Genomic DNA, 15,981 nt, shown 5'->3' with positions numbered 1-15,981 from the left:
TTGGGAAGACTGTACCTAGCATTAAGCAGCTTCACGTATTTATATAAGCAGTGCGAAATATCGTAAATTCTTTAAGTAACAGCTAATAGAAAACAGTCAATATTGCCGTTTTCACTTACTAAGGCCCCTTAAGTATTTGTCAGACGTTAGCCGCCTCGTATCGGGCGGGCGTAAACTATGATCTGACGGCGTAAAATATGATCATGTATCTTAGGATATAAATTCAGTCCGTTTTGTCACTGATAACGCGCACGGTAGCTCTCGGTAACCACCATTATGTAACTGACCGGTAACTCATCATACTAATCTAAACCTGTGTTATCGATGTTCCCTCCTGGTTTTACTACTTGAATAGAAAGGGCTGCTGTATTTATTATAATGAAATTTTTTATCTTTTGCATTTGAATTATTCAAATGGGACGTGGTTTTAATTTAAAAGGGATATATTTTATGCAATGAGTTTCGTACTAAATTGTTCCTATCTTACAACAAGGATAGATAGATAGTAACACTGTTTTGTATGAAAAAAGAAAAAAAAGATAGAAATACAAGAGGAATTGACTCTACCTCATTGATAACAGCGAATCAAATTTTCTATTTCAGGATTAATAATGTTATGAATATGTGGAAAGTCATACAAACCGATATTAATTATAGGTGAGATAGTGTTGTTTACTTGCATATAAATAGGTAGAAAATTAGCTAAATTGATATGAAAATAAATAAAAATAAGGGATCTCCCTATTATCTTGTGGATAAGACTGGATAGCGTGAACAATCCATTGATAACACTAGTCTGTGCCTAAACTCGTTATTGCAGTGTTTGATATCTTTTATCATCGAAATAACACCATAAAAGGCGTCTGAGGGTCAAATATGCGAACTTCAAATCGTCTCTACCCGTTTGGTTAGCGTGGGGATGGTAGACCAATTTACATCTAATAAATCAGGTGGTGATCCTGCAGCGGATACTTAGAATGACCCGCTGATGGTGATGAAGACAAATCAATGTTTTCCACTTTCGAAGTCGATAGAAATCGTTTATCAACCATAGTACAGTCGCGCATACTGCAATACTTCGGACATGTTTCAAGGCGGGATGACAACTCCATAGAACGACTGGTCGTCCAAGGAAAAGTCGAAGGAACCCGATCGCGTGGCAGGTCACCAATGCGCTGGACCGACCAAGTGAAATCAGCAGTGGGAGACGGCTTATGTGACTGCACCAGACAGTCTGCCAATAGAGAGAGATGGCGGGAGATCGTGCGGAGAGTTGTATCCGCCTCTACAACCGATGTGAACAACGCCTCAACGTGACCACGACGGCTCTGCCAAGAGCGTAACGAATAAGAAGAAGAAATCGTTGTACGGACACACTTTAAATGAACCATGTATTCAAAAGGCCCTCCTACGTACACCACAAAGTATACCCCCACACGTTCCATTCACCACGAGCTTATTAGTATGGGTGCTTACCCAAAGGTCTGTCGGGGTCATGGCGGCGGCTGCAGCACTTGTTACCCATGGCGCGGCCCGCCCGCTACGCCGCGCCAAGCCGCTTCTGTAACAAAGAAAAAGAAAAATTAATTATTAATAATCCATGGGCATCCGAAACTAAGCTCAAAAAGAGATATAAAAATACACGTTAAAACATAAAATGACATTAAAAGTCGCCTCGTTCGTAGTCCTTCGCAGTCGTTGAAACCTTTTTTGGCACATATTTTGCTATCTTAGACCATTGTCTTAGACTGACTTTCTTTTTTTACTCTTCTTTTTAAGTTATTTTTAACATGTATGCCAAATAAAAAATATACATATAGTAGGTGTATTTCTATAAGAACAGAAGCGCTTCCGATGCGTTTCTAGAGAGTCGTACACATTACGTGATCATAAAATTAAGAATTTCGATTAACTAAGCAGTTACTTGAATTTAATTTTGTGCATATAACCCCGATCATTTGTAATTCGATATGGTGTAGGTAACCCTAACAAAAATGCATGTTTAATTTATACATAAACAATAGTATGGCAAGATTTAATGAACTACTTTCAAACATGTCTTCGCAAAAGCTCTAAAGGTTCAAGCAACTGAATAATATGGCCGCATGTAATATGCACGAGACCATTCCACGTCGAGATTACAAGTAGGTTAGTCAAATATCGTTATCGCATACATATGTAACACAACCCTGAATGAGATATGCCGGTTTGCTTAGTACATACAGTTCCATATAATTGAACTGATACTAAGTACCACAAGTATCAACACACTTATGTTGTTGTTTTGTTATGATAGCTCATTACGGGGAACGCCTAATTTTAGGAAAATGTTTACTAACTGATAAACAATGATATCTTTGGTAAAGTGTAGAGAAATGAACACGCCATACAAACGTATAAAAAGTTGATCCAGTAATGTAAAGACCATCTGTCATCCCTTATAAGCAGATGGTCGCTTTCTCTTGACAGAAATAACTCGGTCATCGGTACGAGTACAAGAAGAAATACAACTTATTTTGTACGAAAAAAGCTCAACTTTTTTGAAAAAATGGACAGGACATGTTGAAAAAATGCCTCCAAATGTTAGAGTACCGTCACATGTTTGTAAACAAGAAGGTCCTTTATTTAGCCTAGGCGCAGACCACCGATTTTTAGTCGGCCGATAGTTGGTCCCGACTTATTTTTATGAAAAATTAACCGGTGTAAGTAATGTGCGCACTTTCATACTAATACTGATAAAAGCCCAATCCAACTATCGACCAACTAAAAGTCGATGGTCTGCGCCAGGCTTAATACATGATTTTTCTAGGAATACCTAAGTACTTACTTATAACATATTTTATCCATGTAATTTGTTTTATCTTAATGAACGATATCGATTTATGTATCTTACCGATTACATCGATTGTAACCAGATAAGATAGATCGATATCGTTCATTAAGATAATAGTACAATGTTTATTATCCTCCTTCATCAAAGTGCATTTTAATTAATGACTCAATCCGAAAGTCATTCTGGATGTTAAATAAATTATTACTGTAATGAATGACAGATAAATAAAAATATTATTGAATTTGATACTGCCTATAACTATAAGCCTAAAGGGTGCCTTAATTCTAATCGGTGAAACTGTACTCTCTCACTCTGAGAAACAAAGATATTTTTGTTTGGGAAATAATGGGAAAGTTTTTTAAACCTTCCATCGAAACGAAATATAGTCAATTGAACCAACAATAAAATGTAGAGCGTTAATTTCAATCAGAACAATCCAGACAGTACAAAATTAAATTAAGTTTTAATTAAACATGCCCATACAGTTATTTCACAACGAAAGAACCCAATCAAATAAGTTTCATTACAGCTGACGTTACTACAATGGTTCCCACGAAGGGTCGCGGTTGATAACGGTGATAACGGTGATGTATCGATGTACGATCGCTCTTATCGCACTCTGCCTGATAAACCGTGATTTGTTTGGTAAAAGTCCGATAAGCTTAGGTGAGTTTGATATGAAAGCTAAATGAAGCCTGTTACGAGTGATTTTTAGGAGTAAAAATGTTTTCCAGTACGTACTGCAGTAACTTATCATTTAACTAAACTCCGAGCAAGATAGAGCCAGGAACTATGGTTAATAACTAATTATTACTTATTGTAAGTAATACGTTAGCTAACTGCTCTGGTAAATTATGCGCGCACTAAACTCTTAGATAATAATAACTGCATAACATTTTAACGGAGTTTGAAACATTTTCTTGAACGCATCATGTCGTCTTGATCTCCCTTATTCTTTCCTTTTCTCCCTTATCCTCTCCTATCCTCCCTTACCTCTCGTCATCCATTTTATATAAATTATATGTATGTATATATTTTGTATAAATATAGGTATATTATAATATTTAATGTATTATATTGTGTACATTTTTGTAGCTTTTTAGCACCGCCTACTAAATATCTCTGTTTTGCTCAAGGTCAGCTGGTAGAGAATGACGTATGGCATTAAGCTCGCCTTTTTGTACAGAACATTGTTGTGTGTGCAATAAAGTCTTTAAATAAATAAAATAAATATAAATATAGTAAATATTTTAATGCAATTTTTAAAAGATCTTATAAATCTTTTAATATACATTTTACATTTCATGAACGTCATGCTTTCATAAGCTCTTACGTAGAAAAGCATTCGCTTTCAACTTTTCGTTGAGTCTTTGATGTCGGCTAGTTATTTTTTGTTTTCCCTTTTTATAAGTCGATGGCTCTCATGCATGGAGAGTTTTGGGGACATTGTGTTTAGGAGTAAAGTGCCAATTGTTTTGTACTGAAGTACTACCATGTTACAATTTCCAGTTAACGTAATAGTCTATTAATAAGGTGGGTGGGTAATGACGTGTATCGTATCAAAGTATCAAAGATCCAAGACCCGAACACCAGAAGGCTATATTAGACTGACGTGATGGAACGACGGTCGACGGGATCAACTGGGAGAGTTTCCAAGCAAATCGACCGTAAATATCGTAACAATATAGACGTTACATACACATACGACAAACAATGTGTAGTAATGGTTTCTGTTATGAAAGGAACTACACATCGATCAAGTTTTACTAATTGGACAAATTATTTTTATCCATTCGAAGAATTTCGATTTCTTCGAAGTGAATTAATGAATTCTTGAGCAAGCTTGACCAATCGGAAATCCAGATTCCCTCGTGTCCCATTCCTAGAACCATTTTTATTCTGATCCTCGCGTATTCGACAATGACCGCACAATGGCCGGCACGATTTGACGTTTTGTCAACAAGTCAGCCGCGCGGACAGAATGCACAATAACGTCCGGTCTTTGACATTTGATGCAGCCAATACCACGTTATACAAGTTACCAATGTTTTAAATTCCAACAGCTTTTTGTTGTTACTCATTAGCATTCGATTGCGATGCAAAAGGCAGCTCGTATCTGTAGCTCGGAGACAGAAAACGTCGATACGTCTAGAATGTAAAGGCACTAGTATCGGCAACTAATGTTCACAGTATGGTGCAACAGTTATTTTACGGTATCCTTCCGTTTGGCCAAATTACTTTTCGCCAAATTTCACTTCGCAAACAACTTATCGCCAAAGTTTCATTTCCCAAATGAACTTTTAGCAACTGTACTTTTCGCAACTAATTCATTTGGTCAAATTATCATTTGGCCAAATTTTACTTGGCAAATGTTTATATAGCAAATGTTTTATGTTGCCAAATATTATATCCCNGAAGCAACTGTCGGTGCGGTCAAAAAGCATGCTTTGGAGGTGCCTCAAGCTGAGTGGAAAAAATGCTATGAAAAGTATTTCAGACACATTAAAAAGTATATAAATCATGAAAGACAATACCAATAAACGCAATCAATACCATTTTAATAATAAACTACTTTGTTTTCATAGTTAGGCTCACAACTTAAATAGTGTCCCACGTATCTTAGACGATCTGTCCACACGCTAACAGCTATCCTACGAACATTTCTGAGCTCTTGCTGGACGTCGATACCACTCAAATGATGATTTCATAGAGGTTGACATGAAAAAACGGTCATCCCTTTGCGATATGCACCGGCGCTGTTCAGAACTTGGTCTCGGGATAAAGCCACTAGTCTCCCGAAAGCGTCTTAAAACTTTTGAAACCCAGGACTGGCTTATGTGGAGCTGACGTGCGACAGCCCGCTGGCTGAGCCCTTCTTGCAATAGTGCAAGGATTTGTGCTGCTTCTGAAGGTGTAGAATCCCAGGTAAAGTGTCAAAAGAAGCTGAGATGTGTACGGATCAACGTGTGAAAGCAAAAATCCGAAAACACGTGCTTTTATAGGGGGTAAGTAGGCCGCAACTCGCGACGTATATAACAGTTGATACATATCTTTTTCCTTACTTCATCACATCAGCCGGGATATCTTTTTAAATACTGGTGTGATTGAAATGAATTTGGTATCAATTTAAAGGTAAAAGTTTAATCTTTAAAATAGTGCCACTTTTTTTGTTACTAACAAATTCGTTAGTACACAAGATCGCGTGGAAACAACTTCATGTAAGTGATTCCATAGTTTTGCTCGCGAGTGTAGTTGAAACTGCAATAATGTTTTTGTATCAACTTACTAACTTTAATCAACGGCTGTTTAGTTAGACTTGAGGATTTATTTGGTCATTACTCAATGTAATCTGGTCTTAGGCCTGTATTTCGAAACTATGCTTAAAATCAATTCAAACTTAAGAATTGATGCTGTTTGGTTGAAATTCTAAATTAAATAGTTAAGATTCGAAATCTATGATTGAGATTTAATAGTTTTATTAACCGTAATCTCTTAATATTTGTTTAAGTAGGACAGCCTTTACAAAACCAGTCAAAACCCATTAGCCCAAACGCAAGCGTAAAGATCGAAAGATTCTATGCAATGAGGATCAGTACTGTTGTAGAAAATTCAATAAAACTAGTATCTACGTTAATCTTTAGGACATAAGAAAGATATATCTTTTTGAATTATCCAAATCGGACCATTACTTACGAAGATATTAAGTAATAAACACAGGCCGTTTTTGCCGCTAAAAGACAACGTACGCAGGGCCGCGTGACGTCACTATATCCGAATCGAGCGCAGCCGGCGTACTATTGGGATGGAAAATATTTTTTTCCAGCTAAGCTATCAGTTTTAGAAAAAAACTTTTAATAACATTTATTCATCAAAATAAAATAACCTATCGACCAGTAATTTTTAAAAATAAAAATTGTGAAAAATAAGTATCGCTATGTCCAAAAACCACATTTTTATAGGATTCGATGGAATGCGGAGACGCGGGGTGGGGTGAGTGTAACTTTATGATTGTTTGTATTGAACATAATCTATACTTATAATAAATCTGTGGAGAGGTCAATTCTGTACATGAAATATATTTTCAAAATAACTATCAGGGGGTGATTAGTGATCGATACTGATGCCAAAAATTTTTGTCTGTCTGTCTGTCGTCTGTCTGTATGTTCCTTATAGAAACAAAAACCACTTGACGGATTGTAACGAAACTTGGTACAATTATTCTTCATACTCCTGGGCAGGTTATAGGATACTTAGGAATTCCCACGGGNCGATGTGATAATTTGGGAAACGTTTTTTGGCCAAACATTAGTAATCCTATTTTACGGACGGCTAAATAATTATGTTCGCTATTCATCAACTCGTATGATAATTATATGGTTTATTGAGGTAAGTCAAATTAATTAACAATCATTACATCGACACGTTGCCTAAACTGACTCAAGCGTTTCGTTGAATTAGTGGTTTGTTAAAATCGTGCAAAAAGAATTGCTTCTGGCCGAAATCAAAACAATGTAGTCGTTCAAAAGCAACGTCGAGAGCAATGAAATGAAATAAAATATAACCCCCATTACGCAATTAAAAATGCCGTAGCGTTGGGATTACAGAATTTAAGTTACGAGTACAAAGATAAAAAAAAATCCGCTTTTCTTACCCCAATGCAGCGTGTAATAGGGTAAACGGTGAACCCATTTTTCACAGTCGAGGCAAGAAGAGCAAACATACGATATCGATAAATCGTAACAGGCCAGAATGGAGAATCGATTTACACACATACGTAATAGCGGAACAAATCATCTAGTGCGATTGATTGAGCACTGTGGAGGCGCACGATCACAGTAATGACAGTAATCTTCTGGGGTTATCAATACAATCTCACTGTCCCACACAACATGCAAACTATGATGCTGAAACATAACCATAAAGTTTGCTTCTGGATAAAATACTCGTGCCCTGTAACTTTAGTACCACATACAATTTGTTCCCCTGAATTTCACACAGATTTTAATTAAGGGAGGAAACAAAGCAGCTCTATCAGAACCTCCAACGACTTTATAAACGTAAAATAGACATTAGTATTAATTATATTCCATGATAAATCAGCTGTCATTTCACGGCACGCTTACCAAAATTGTGAGCGTTTCGAGGAATTCTGTCCGTAGGAATGCCTTGTTTTAATTTGTTTATTTTATTCACGATGCTCATTAAGAAGTTGTGGGCCTTCGTTAAGTTACAGTAAGAGCATGAGGCGTGACGACTCCCTTTTTTGAGGAGCCGTGAAGCAAATCTATGAAGAAAGTGAAGGTTGTGGTGGTGAGACGCGAGCGGGGGACGGGCGCCCCTACCACCTGTTGCTGCCAATCAATAACATCGGCAAAGCACCATTGTTCCCCTAAACCGGCGGCCCCATAGGCATCCAAGCAATAAAGAGGGTTTAAACTACAAACCAGCTGAAGCCGTGCAAATGGCGTCGCGCCGATTCATCGGTAACAGTGTGCCTACCATGAGTTTACGTTAGGTGTGCTCGCTAGCGACTGCGTAAAAAAATGACATTTAAATGTATGACATATTGTGCAGCGCCTCTAGCGGCTACTTTCAAGAAATAAAATCTTCATAGAATTTTTTGACGTATTCGCTAGCGAGCTCACCTAACGTAAACTCATGGTAGGCACACAGATTCGATCTCGACTTTAAGATTAGGAAAACGAGTTATTACTCGTGGTGGTATGGACAAAGCAATAATAGATGTTTATCTACCTGAAAGCTAAATCAATGTCCTAGCCGATAACCGCCAGTCTAGAGGGCCATAAAACGACNTTGTGAGAGCTTCTGATGTACTCTGGTTTACGTCTGGCTTCGTGTTGGTTGTGTACGAAGCTAACACCGGCCGCGGCTACTTTTTGTGCTTCTAAGTAGAGAAAGTCCGATAGGCACTCAAGTTTAGGTTTTTCATGTAACTCACGGTTGGCGTAAGCGTAGTCAGCCCACTTGGTCACGAGTAGTGTAGGTAACTTTGACACGGTGATGTTTACGAGTTCGGGGCTCTGTAGGTACTCGCGTTGCTTTATCGCTCGGGCGGCTGCTACGTGGTTTTTGATGGTTATTGAGAACTGCACCAATTCGGTGTGGTAAGTTTCAGGTAGTGGTTTTATCTTCTTGAGTTGTGACACTATCTTGTTCATTATGATTTCGGGTCGGCCAAACCGAAGCTCTAGCATGTCAATTATTTCGTTAGGTGACGTGCAATCGATGAGTAGCGAAGACACTGCGTCTTTAGCTTCGCCTCGTAGGCATTTACGAAGGCGCCACATGTTCTCGGTGTCGGTGTATTTACAGATCTCGGTGGACTCGAAGTAGGCATTCCGGAACTGTAACCAGTCGAGGGGGTCACCGTAGTAGATTGGCAAGTCTTTGGAAGTGGCCAATCTCGACAACAGTTGGTCGTTTTGATTAATTGCAGCGGCGTTGGAGATCGCAACTGTGAGTGCAGCCGCCAGCTCTTGAATTTCAGTACGCTGCTGGGGCGCGGTGCAGGTGACTTTCTCCTCCCGATGTGTCGTTGCAATGTGTGTTGTGTCAAGCCAAGCTTCCACTTTCTCCGATGATGACCTCACACTCCTCCCCTCCGAGCCCAGCTCGGAAAGGTCGGCGTTCAATTTAATGTCAATCAGCGACTTACGAATCGCCGCCTTCTTCGCGGCGGCTTCCGCGGCGGCTTTCGCGGCGGTTTCTGCGGCTGCTTTCCTAGCGGCTTCTGCGGCTTCGATCGCTTCGATCTCGATTTCCGCCCTCTTACGTGCAGCTTCAATTGTGAGTCGCCGTGCTGCAGACGATGTGCGCGTGGACTGGCTGCCCTCACTCTTCAACACTTCACTAGCGACTTTCACTTTGTTTGTCTTGTCTTCGTCCATCATATGTCGGCGTGTTTTAACAGCGGCGCCGCGGGGGGAGCGAAGCAAAGACATGTTGGCGGATCACTGTGTTCACAATTCACAATCGATGATTCGGCTCGTGCTTGTAAACTGACGCTAAAATGGAAATTTACAAAACCTGTGTGGACTTATCTTGATAGAATTCTTAAATGCTAAACTAATCGCAATATTTTCTCAATTAACTATTTAGACGACGAAATTGCCTAACTATTTATGCCTATAACATATTTGTAGTATTACTGGTTAATGATTGTAACGAGTTGAAAAAGTACTGTTTTTGCGCCAAACGGCGTAAACGCTCTTAACGAAAGCTTTGTTCAAGCGCGATAAGGGGATCCAAACGAGCGAGTAAATGTTGTTCAATCTGTAATCACTTTCGCAACGCTCTAAAATTGAAATAGCAACTCAATGAATTTGTCTTTGATCTGAACCAAAAATAGATGTTTTTACTACATAAACAGACTCAACATTTATAACGACTGTAAAAATTAAAGAACTTCAACGCAGAGAAATAATAATAAAAGAATACAGAGAGACCAAATATGAAAGTTTATGACAATCCAGTTGAAAAATTCATTCAATTTAAGACGTGAAACGAGAGTTCGTCGACAACGCGTAGCCATTTTATTGGGTAGACCGTAGACCGGGGAATACTGAAAAGCGAAGAAACTTAATTCACCGTCGCGCATGTACCGAGGCCGGTCAATAACCTGCGGGGTGGAATCTTGAACTTGAACCACAAAGCACCCACGGAAACACCTATTTTTATTCACTGAGCTGTGACTTTGATGAAGAGATAAAGCCAGCTTTACATTTTAAAAAGGTAGCCTATGTAATTGATGTGTCTACCATTACCAGTATAAAAGGTATCTTGATGATTCTTCCAATAACGGCACAAAATTAAACTTTATAGGAACCTTCAGCATATCAGAATAAGTTAAGACTGGCACTGTTTTATTTCAGTCCCGAGATTTGTCCTTTCAATATAAAAGGGAATTAGTGTAGCCCAGTTTCTTGCCAAATGTTTTCCTTGAACTCTATCTGGATATTCTTCCCAAAAAAATCTTGGCAACAATAAGGAATATGCTGACATATTTCTGTATTACATTTGCCTAGTAAATAATAGTAAGTAGGGCTAATATATTATTTACTAGTCAATAACATCGTTCCGCTGTTATATATAATTTATGTTCTTGAGACATTTTTGCTAAAGAGTTGAATATTTAACTGCCTTGATGGAATGGATGGATGGAAGGAAACCTTTTTAGCTGAAATAAAAACTCGACAAAGGTCATGAAAAGCAAATTTTTATACAAGAGGCGTAAAAACCAGAGACGTACGTAACATTGAATGACCCGCATCTGAAAAACAATTTGCCATTCGTCTCGGTTATTACGCCGTAATTGCAAAAAGTAGTGGCAAATAACTATTGTTAATATTTTATTGTGTCTACCAGAAAATTCCCCGGGCTATTTATAGCCATAAAAATATCGTATAGAACGACAACTGATATTTTTTTGGTGGTAAGGCTTCAACCACACCAACGCATGCAGATCGCCATCGCCGGCGCGATCATAGGCCAATGACAGGTCGCGCGATCTGTCATTCTATGATCGCCGGCGATGGCTTTTAAGGTATTTTAAGGCCAGATCAGAAAACATCGGGCTTCTATACCAAAAGTAGATCACATAAACCCAGCTTATCCATAAATAGTTTTATTCCCTAAAACAATGTTATGCAATCATGCGAGTGCTCCGGTGTTATGTTTGATATTGGCACGTGTCACCATTGTGTGGTTTTGCGCTAGACCGCAATCGCTAGGCGTAACATGAGAGCTTACATCGATAAGTAGCCTCCACAAATAGCATTGAACTCTGACCATCCAATATTTGTGACGCAGTTTTGTGTTTTGGTCATGAAGACTTGTTAATGCGAAATCACACCAACAACTCTTAATAGGGAAACCCTTGCTGTAGCTATTCAGCTAGGAACAAAAGACGGGCTGAGGGAACAGTGAGAAGTTATTTCCCCACAGTAAAAAGTTTCCAACGAGATTTGCACGTGCCGTATTGTTGCACACGCTTGTGAGAACTAATCGTCGTTGACGAATAGCATCCACGCACGGTATTGAACTCCGACCATTCGATACAGTTGTGACGTTCCATCGCACTCTATATTTACGATACTGATAAACGTTTATTACAGTAATGTATGGTTGCTCATATCGCGAGTCGTGAGAGCCTTGAATCCTTGTCGTTTATTATTCATCGACATTCCATATTGCGAATGTTGTGATTTAATAGCATGAAATATTAGATGATTTTATCCAACGGCAAATGGTATCAGGTGAAATTGAACATGTTAATCGTTTAACGTGAATTATCCTCCAGATTCCAGAATGTAATTCACCTGTTTAATACATTATGCGCCCACATTATTGCTAACTCTCGTACAGATTAACCTTCTACGAAACAATGCGTGTGGCAGACGCTCTCTATTGTTAATTAGTTAATTACAAATCCGTGTGAACTCAAATTCCCTACTGCGCTACACAAAAGATTAGAAAAAGTGTGTCTTTTGCCACTTGTCAATTATCACGCGTCGTTTCAATGAACTTGGCAGTAGAGTAATTTACACGAGAAACGGCAGTCCAAAATAATCTAGAATCTAGAAAATTTACGAATACTTTTTAGTCGTTAACATAGTACACCTCCATAAAACCTTCCATTTAAGTTTCACCCAAAACAGCTGATGATGATTGACCAATGAACTTAGTTAATCAGTCAGCTAAGTCAGACTCGGAATGTGACATTCGTGAATGACAGACATAGCTGGACACAGTCAAGTGGGTGGACACACATGTGTTAATTGCATAACCTTATACTCCTACAGTTCTGATTTCGCACAATAGATAAAGCGTTTTACACGCTTTTCAGTCGTCACACGTCGCTTCTGCTGAACTTGACATTGATTTGTATTTCGTGAGCGTCGGCGTCGGACGCAGCTGCCTGCTGCCGAGACAATGGTCCGGGCGGTCGGGTGCTCAAACTGAATGCCCGTGATTAACGGGCTATCTTGCTAAGACTTGCTTAGAGATACGAGATACCTAAGTAATCACTTAACATACAAATTATGCTTACCTTTATTCAACAACCAAGATTCGAGTTAATCTCAAATATTCGGAATAAAAACAATTCAGGTATGTAATCTCGTCCCATATTAATGATTACGGCGTAAGCTTTATCATGTGACGGTGGATTATTACCTAGAAGTAGATTAAGGGATTTAATGAACTAATCTGACTCCTGTTTCTAATTATCTTTAGAATTACGAAGAGATATTCGATTCTAAGTATTAAATCGATGATAATAAATTAGCTATATGATTAATTGAAAGCTGAGATTTAATTCGGTCACGATTCATTTTAGAAAGTAAGAAATTCAATGCTTGATAGGCTGTTTAAGTATGCTGTGTGGATGCTTGATTCGCAGAAGCGACAACACTAATTACATGAGCTGCAATACAAGGCTGCGAACATAATAAGCAAGGAAGGTTTGTAAGCACTAACTCTGATTATGCAGGAAGCTTTGATAAACAGTCGTGCTTATAATGAGGCTCATTAAAACACACTACACGCTCGAATGGACCTGCGAAGGAGGCATCACTAGACGCTTTCCGCCGGATACCATCGTCATTGGACACACAATATCATGTACTTCGATCATTGGATACGACAGATTCAATTGCTCGTCATCCGCTCTTAAATCGGTTGCAATTTGATTAATAATCACGCCATGCAATTGTTTGCAGAAAAATTACAGTGTGTGATGCGGAAGGGGCAAAAATACTGCAAGCTCTTGCAACAATATAGACTTGGCAAACCTTACACCGTAACTCCTAGATGTAGGAGCGTTCACACCATAAGCAGTATACGTGCCATTTACGGGACCCGCTGTATCTTAGATCATATCCACTAGGCACACAAGTGTGGTATGTTAAGCCTGACAATGGCTAGGCAAACAATAGAACCGATTACTGTTAAGACGAGGTGTGCACTACGTCTGCGCGAAATACCTCGGCTACTGAACACAGCTTTATAGAAAGACCGGTTTTCACTGTTAGCAATTTCGAAAGTGTAATAACAATTCTGTTTTAAATCATAAATTAGAAATTTTTCTCAAGATAAATCAGTCTTTTTTAAACTACCCAGTTAGAGAAGATAAAAATGTTTAGAACTAAAAACTATTAGTTGATTCATTAAGGCGTGAGCTAAGATATTAATAACGCTTGAACGAGCATTGTCCAATATATTAGCAGTTAGGGGTGGAGCGAAAAGATAAGCATGTGTTTGTAATTCTCTATCCTGAGGTTAGATAGCGCTTCCCTTGCAATAAAATATCTTGGACATACGCTGGGGAAACCCGCCGCATCTTGTAATATCCTACCGAAGGGACACATAACTTCCATAGTTTACCTCGTCGATGCAGCTTAGGTGCTGCTGAATAAGCCCTTCACCTTCGCATATCTTTAGCGGGACGTCAACAGGGTTCAACACTGGAACACAATGGATGAGTGTACAGGATGAGACAACAATGGGCCCGCATGGGGGCAGCGTGTTTGATAAATATAGACGACTCAGTTTCATTCCGGCAACAACAAAAAATTGTTTCCGTATTGCCTACGTTTATTTTCACTTTACTAAAAATATTATCTGTTTAACAACTTGGTGGCTTCAGCCTATTAGTTGAGGATATAGAGAGGCTTAATATCGTAATGATTAAACTGTATTGGGTTAACCTACATCATTTGGTTTCACGGGATGTTTATGTCCGTTCAGCTTACGGTAGCGCCCAATGTTTGTATTCAAAACACCGAATTGGGACAAATGGGTAAGCCGAAATCCGTAGAAAATAATAGTAGCAAATAAAAACAAACATCCATTAGACAGATTAGGTTGAGCGAAAGCTTTGAAACGCCGTGATACAAAAAGATTATACGACATTAAATTCTTTTTCCAGAATTAGTGGAAAATTTTTGACGATTTCAAGCGTGAAATTATTCAGGAAACGTTTTTAGTAATTTTTACATTCGTCTCGTCATTTGCGTCAGCATCGTCACGTTAGCCGGCCGACAATTTCGCATGCAAATTGTCTGTGGCTTGCTTTACACGACAGCAAACTAATTGTTTAACTTGTTCGTTTCTTCAGTCACTTCAAATGATTCATTGCTGCGTAAAACATAAATTTTCGCTTCAGCCTTAGCGTTCGCAGAAGCAGTTGTATTAGTCTGTCAATTTCGTGTAAGCATTTAATCCCTGCCAGCTGTTGGTAGCCCAATAGACGCGTACGACGTACTGGAGTGTTTACGGGTTACGGGAAGCCGGGACGCCCTCCTGTCGCCGATGGTCATACGCGTGGGGCGCGCGCGATCAATACCGCATGGCTTCCCTCTGCGTAGCCCACTTCCGAACGCCTCTCACGCAACTGTTAACTTCAGTCACTTTTTCGAGAAACGTAATTATAATTAATACTTGATACAGTCGGAAATTTCAACGACGCTGTTCGGTTGTAAGTTTGTAACTCTTCATATTTTGCAGAATTGAAGTTTTGGAACTCCTGAAAGGCACTCAAGATTGTTAAAGGGGAGTGTAGAGACAGAGCGTTTGGAAGTTGTTGATGTGTCGGTGGTCAACGTCCTTGCTATCACTTGCTTGCCGTACTCGTGGCAATAATACGATTGCGTCTTGCTGAGATTTGATTAAGATTTATATGTCTGCAACTCTACACTCTGCTTATAGCACCGAGAATAAATTGTTATGTAAGAAACGAAGATTCGATTACAAAAATTACACAAAATAAAAATAAGTACCTACATTTATTATGTATTACATTAAAAATGCTCTGTTAGCAACAATACAAGAACAAAGAAATAAGAAACCGAACGAAGCTGCGGTGTTATAAATTGAGCTTCCTTTTAGAAGCACTCTGTAACGCGGAAACGTGACTGAATGAATTCGGAAACCAAGGCAATTTTATATTTGCCGCAAGACGGGAGTTCATACGAACCTGGGAGTATTCCTCACTGCGGCTCTACCTACAGATGGATATTTGTTTTTCCAACGATACAAGATTACCCTCCTTTGATATTGCATACGAGTTCGGATAACAACTTGCGGGAACAACGGAGATCTGGATAAGGGATAACAGAACATCAATGTAA

The 15,981-nt window shown here is 39.0% G+C and overlaps 1 protein-coding gene across 1 annotated transcript in view; it reads right to left on the bottom strand.

Annotated features, from left to right (window-relative positions):
• The window catches only part of Src64B (Tyrosine-protein kinase Src64B), a 53,947-nt gene that overhangs the window by 17,356 nt on the left and 20,610 nt on the right, over positions 1-15,981 (bottom strand). The window contains exon 2 of the mRNA XM_028316142.1: positions 1,477-1,561. Coding sequence (XP_028171943.1) covers positions 1,477-1,525 — 49 coding nt within the window. The 5' untranslated portion in view covers positions 1,526-1,561. The remainder of the gene's footprint in view (positions 1-1,476; positions 1,562-15,981) is intronic.

The sequence above is a fragment of the Ostrinia furnacalis genome, unplaced genomic scaffold, assembly GCF_004193835.3.
Source record: "Ostrinia furnacalis isolate ACB-3 unplaced genomic scaffold, ASM419383v2 OfSCF5438, whole genome shotgun sequence".
NCBI classification, from domain to species: domain Eukaryota; kingdom Metazoa; phylum Arthropoda; class Insecta; order Lepidoptera; family Crambidae; genus Ostrinia; species Ostrinia furnacalis.
This window is presented reverse-complemented; position numbering and strand designations above follow the sequence as displayed.